The sequence below is a fragment of the Poecilia latipinna genome, unplaced genomic scaffold (genome assembly GCF_001443285.1).
Source record: "Poecilia latipinna isolate Pla-1442-1.1 unplaced genomic scaffold, P_latipinna-1.0 Scaffold6402, whole genome shotgun sequence".
In the NCBI taxonomy this organism is placed as follows: domain Eukaryota; kingdom Metazoa; phylum Chordata; class Actinopteri; order Cyprinodontiformes; family Poeciliidae; genus Poecilia; species Poecilia latipinna.
The window spans coordinates 1-5,673 of record NW_015119018.1 but is presented as its reverse complement, the minus strand read 5'-3'; the positions used below and the strand labels follow the sequence as shown (position 1 = coordinate 5,673).

Here is a 5,673-nt window from a genome sequence, read left to right as displayed (position 1 = left end):
ACAGTCTGTGAAAAATAGTTGTTTTAAACTTTCACATTATTTACTGGCCTGTACAGTAAGGTCAAAAAGTTATTATTACTATGATCAACTGTCCACTAAAATGGACAAATTAGATAAGGCCTAATTCCTCCACAGCGCCCCCTAGACAGTGATGTGCATTGCCGAATGCAGTGGCCCAAAAAGTGGGTATGCAGCGCATGCAACGCATAGGGGCGCTGCACCAGAGGAGGCGGCCCCCCGATGATGCCTTCGCATACAACTCACCGCGCCCTTACGTTCCTTCACCTCGCCCCTGGCCTAATGGACCGGTGCGGGAACTGCGTAAGATCAGTGACTACAGCGAGTGGGTGGCGTTGCTGGTGCTCTCACGGTCGGCGGAAGTCATGAAGCTGGAACGGAGCTGAGCTGCGAGGGCAGCTTTAATCTCTACTTATCTTTTCCGATGTAGCTATTCTTGGTGAAGTGTTTTTGTATTCATGTCACCGAGAGGCGCAGGGGAGTTAAATAATTACATAAAACTCAGAATTTAATGTGATCTGCTGCTTTCCTTCTATTTACTTCCTTCCCAAGTAAATACTTGGGAACAAAACAAATTCAAAAGGATACTTAGACCATTCTTGACTGTTTCTACAAAAGTGAGCAACGACCCTGCTATGTCACAGAGATATTTTCAAAATGCATGACTGTGTCTAAACTCCTCAAAATCGTAAGTAAATGTTTCTTTTATATCCCCCTGCTCATTTGGGTTTGCTTTGTGGTGAATAAAATATGTCAGGAAAATATTTATATCAAGATGATCAGCTTCTGGCTGCTACATTGCTTGGAAAGCAGAAAGGACAGACTCGATTTTCCCAGGCATAGCTTTTCCATTTTGGTTTTATTGTGTTTTACATGGTGGAATCTGCTGTGTGTTGTACATTTGAAATTAAATTTAAAAAACTCAGAGACTAACTATTTAACATGCACTTTTAAAAATATGGTAGCTCTTGCTCCATTGTTCAGGATTCTTTGACTTATATATTGTGTTTTCTGAATCCACTGATTTTTAAACTTCAAGTCTTTGAACTGATCATCAGCCTTAAATTAATCTTTGTGCTGGTCTTCCCCAGGCTCCTGCATATCACCTAATTCTGGAGGGCATCTTGATATTATGGATAATCAGACTTTTATTCTCCAAGACCTACAAACTTCACGAGACTTACAAACTGACAGAAAGGGTGAGCATAGCACAGTAAATGCCAGATTACTAAAATTTCTGAAATTGTACACCATCAAACAGTTATTACCTGGATTTCTGTTACAGGAAAAAGAGGACCTGATAGAAGAATGGCAGCCAGATCTTCTTGTCCCTTTAATTTCAAAAGACCATCCTTCCCTTAAATACAACATTGTTTCAGGGTAAAACAATGTTTTATCCTTTTTCTTTCTTCTGTAATTTCACATAATTAGACAAGAAAAAATTCTAATATGTATCAGTCAAGCTAGATTATGTTGCACATTGAATTTAACATTTTTGGCAGTTTCTGATTTGGAAGTACTGTGAATATTTCTGCAGAACCTAGACTTACTAATGTGTACATTTACATCAGTTCTACAATGACTGTAGAACTGGCAGCAGAGAGTGCAGGCTCAAAGACCATAACAGTCATGTCCTTTGAGCTTCCACTTTCCACTGAATGTCCTGAAGGTACACACAAGCCTAGAATTTTCCCAACCTGTAGGATGTGAATTACAGTGATAGGGATGGTGGTGGTTGATTGATAACCAAATGGTTATCAGTGATCCTTCTGAAAGGGCCTTCTATATTAATAGAAGGCCCTTTCTAACATGTAGAGCTACTGCATGTAGAGCAGTAGCTCTACATGCTTCAGGCATATAGAGCCTAAATTAAAGGAGAAGAGACATCCCACATTTTCAGGTCTGAAAAACTCTTGTACTGTGTGCTTGTACTTCAAATTGCCTGTGTCTTATATATATGACTTGTTTTTCATTTTTAGACCACCCAGCCATAAAATCATAGTCAATGGAAAAGAGTGCATTAATTTTGCCTCCTTTAACTTTTTGGGACTCCTTGACAATGAGCGTGTGAAGGTAATTAAAATATTTTTTATTCACTTTTATTAGTTTGGATTTAAAATTAATTAACTGTGATTTCATTTTTAATTGTTTTGTTTGCTAATAACAGGAAAAGGCTTTGATGTCACTAAAAAAATATGGTGTTGGCACATGTGGTCCAAGAGGCTTTTATGGAACATTTGGTAAGTGAATATTGCTGCTTGTTGTCTTCTGGAGAAGTAACTACACAAATTGAAACTACAAAAATAAATATGCTTAATATTTATTAAGCATGTTTAATGCTTAATAGATATTAAGCATTAAATACGCTTTTTAATCAAAAAACAGTTTTTTGATTAAAAAGTTGTTGCGCTGGGATGAAATGATTTTTCAGTCATATCAAAATAGATACTGCGAAATAGATATTGCATTACTTGTGTGATGCACTTTTTTGCATCACACAAGGTAAGATAAGGTAATTTTATTTATATAGCACAATTTCAGCAACAAAGCAATTCAAAATGCTTACAATGCAATTGAAAGTGCACAAGTCATGGGACCAACAGCCAGATGTTAGCGAAAGCCATGAAGAAGACAACATGAAGTAGTCTTCTTCATAGTTTGTTTTTGTTTTTTTCCGACAATGTGAAACTGGCTCCACCAGAGCTCTCACAGCATCACACAGTTCATAAAACATTGTGCATCTTTGGAACGTGCTGAATCCATCGTTCTTCTGTAAAATCATCAACTGGAGCTAGTTGCTCCAACATAAGACGCTGACGTCTCCTCTGATGGATGATAGATGAGTGCTAGCACCATGGCTGAATTATGAATAATATATTTCATGAAACTGTTTACTTCCATTGCTGCCATTATTTTTTAATGATTAGACAAAAATCTGCACTAGATATAATTTTCCTGAAAAGGACCTGAAGGACCTTCACCACTAGACAGAAAATACCTTTGTTAGTTAGTCTACAAGATTGAGAGAGCAATTGAGCAAATTCATAAAATATCTTCAAGGCCCATATCTGAGAACTTCACAACTTCTACTCCATAATTAAGCATTGTATTATCTGTATTGATGGGGCATTTTTTATTCCTTCTGAACAAAATTGAAACATTTTCAATTTCTGATCCAAAACTAGGTTCAGCTGTATTTTACATAGACATTTCTGTATATGAACAACACAGCTCATTTTCAGATTAGTGTAAGAATATCTTGATTTACAATGGGTACACTGTCTTATGGTTAGGCTGGCATTATTGACCAATCCTATTTATTTTGTCTCTTTCATACATATATAGATCTACTTAGCAGTTTTCCTGATCTGATCTACTCGGTGCTTTTCCTTTCACTGCTTCCCTTGTTCTTCCTGTTCCATACTACCCTTTTCTCCAGATGTCCATTTAGAACTGGAGAATCGCCTTGCCAAATTCATGAAAACAGAGGAGGCCATTATCTATTCATATGGCTTTGCAACGATGGCTAGTGCGATTCCGGCCTACTCCAAAAGAGGGGACATGATCTTTGTGTGAGTCATGTTTACTTAATTCCAAGAGACATTTAAAATGTGAATGTGGGTTCCTTATTATTTCGATTTCAACTCTCATATTGTTGGTTTTGTTTTTGGTGTCCAGGGATGAAGCTGCCTGTTTCTCCATCCAGAAAGGCCTTCAGGCATCCCGCAGCTTCATCAAATACTTCAAACACAATGACATGGAGGATCTGGAGAGACTGCTAAAAGAACAAGAGTTAGAGGACCAGAAGGTTAGTACCAGTTTAGGTAGTTTCATTCTAACTTTTAAGTGTCATGCTGTCAACTGTCAAATAATTTTATAGCTGCAGATTGTATACCTGTAAACCTGTTTAAGTTAATTTTTTTATTCTGTAGTTTTTTGCCTTCACATTTTTAAAATTGTAATGTTTTTGTTACAGAATCCTCGTAAAGCTCGAGTGACGCGGAAGTTCATTGTGGTTGAGGGAATGTACATCAACACAGCAGATATTTGTCCTCTCCCTGAGCTGGTAAAGTTCACAAGTAATACATTTCAAGTAATATAAACTAAATAAACCCCTAAATGAAACACTGCTTCAGAATTATGGGGAAGGGTCCTTTGGCAGATTCCACAACATTTTTTTCAGTCTTGGTTTGAGAACTATTGCTATTGGTTTGTAAAATGGAAATTATTCTGAGAACAAAACTAGGTCTTGTTGCTCAAAAAACAGAATGCACTATTGGACCTATAGGCCAATAGTGCATTTATAAAAACAGTGTTGTGTGTTTGGTATAGAGGCAGGGTTTAGAAACACTTCTTAATCTGACTCCTGACAAACATTTACTTAGCATTGACATTACTTTTTGCACTGTCTGACAATATGACCAATTTCAGTTGGATTGGCTAACTAAAACAGAAAAAAATATAAAAACAAAGCTGTGTGAAGGACCATCTTCTAATTTCAGTTTGATTTGTAAACACTGTTTTAAACAACCTGTGGGGTTTATGAATGCTTTACCATCTCTCTTAGCTGTTTGGTGATATAAGTAGAAACAGAAAGCATTGGAAAAGAGGAGTTACACAAAGCATTTGAACCATAAGTTTAACTACACCATTTAACGATTCAGCTTCAGGATAAGGAGTCTTCATCCATCATTTATAAACATTCTCTCAAAATAAAATGAATTAAAGCTGTAAGCAGTGTTGGAGGCCCTCACCGCTCAGCCCCGCTCTGGCCTTATGGCAACCACGAGATGTCCAGCAACGCCACCTGCTTGCCACTGTTAACGCTCTCACACAGTTCCTGCACCTGTCCAGGAGGCGAAACACATGATGCACATTTACGTGTTCAGCAGTGCTCTGACGATGCACAAAAAATCTGGTGCAGATTGGTTGATGTATTAAGGAGATATAGCTAGTGGGATAATCTAGGGGTGCAGTGGAGTCAAATTACAATTTAATGCTATTGGGCTCTTTAGAGCCCAATAGCTCTAAAGTCAAGGCTTATGCCTTGACTTATGCTTATGATAAGTCAATCATAAGCACCAAACTTATGATTGACCTGCATGTATGATTTAGAGACTATCGTATGCAAATGTCAAGGGATTAGAATTTGCCATGATTTACCATCATGTTGTTGTATTTTATTAAACACAGGTTGAACTCTTAATGAACCATAGGGTGAAAAGAAGAAAAACAGCAGGAAAACGGGTGACTTCTTGTGGAAAGGGGGAAGGGAGTAAGGTGATGTCACCTTTTGACAATGTGAATGTGATGAACTCTGGTCTGTGATGAGTCAAAGAAAGTTTGATGAAGCTGGGAGCTTATGTGGGGAAGTTATTCCATCTTGATGTTTCATAGCATATGGTCAGATTTCAGGCTTGGCCAAGCCCACGTGCTTTGATGTACTAAAAAGATTTTGATAACTATCAACCTTCCATGCCTCAAGACTTTGCTGACTGATTTTGAAGCCTGGATCTCAAAAGCTGTAGGAGGAGTTCATTCACATACAACATGTGTAACAGAGACAAAATGGCGGCCTTCATCCAAAACGGCCGACTTCCTGATGGATTTAGACCAGGGGTCTCAAACTCAAATTACTCGGGCGGGGGGGGGGCC

At 38.0% G+C, this 5,673-nt stretch overlaps 1 protein-coding gene across 1 annotated transcript; it reads left to right on the top strand.

Moving 5' to 3' along the window:
• Nucleotides 1-210: 210 nt before the first annotated feature.
• Nucleotides 211-4,135, top strand: LOC106943916 (serine palmitoyltransferase 1-like; the record flags this gene model as incomplete). Its single annotated transcript, XM_015027212.1, has 8 exons — nucleotides 211-370; nucleotides 1,091-1,217; nucleotides 1,304-1,398; nucleotides 1,998-2,091; nucleotides 2,186-2,258; nucleotides 3,458-3,590; nucleotides 3,697-3,826; nucleotides 3,995-4,135. Coding segments are annotated over 8 exons (938 nt in total), but the record flags the coding sequence as incomplete, so codon positions are not given.
• Nucleotides 4,136-5,673: the final 1,538 nt, after the last annotated feature.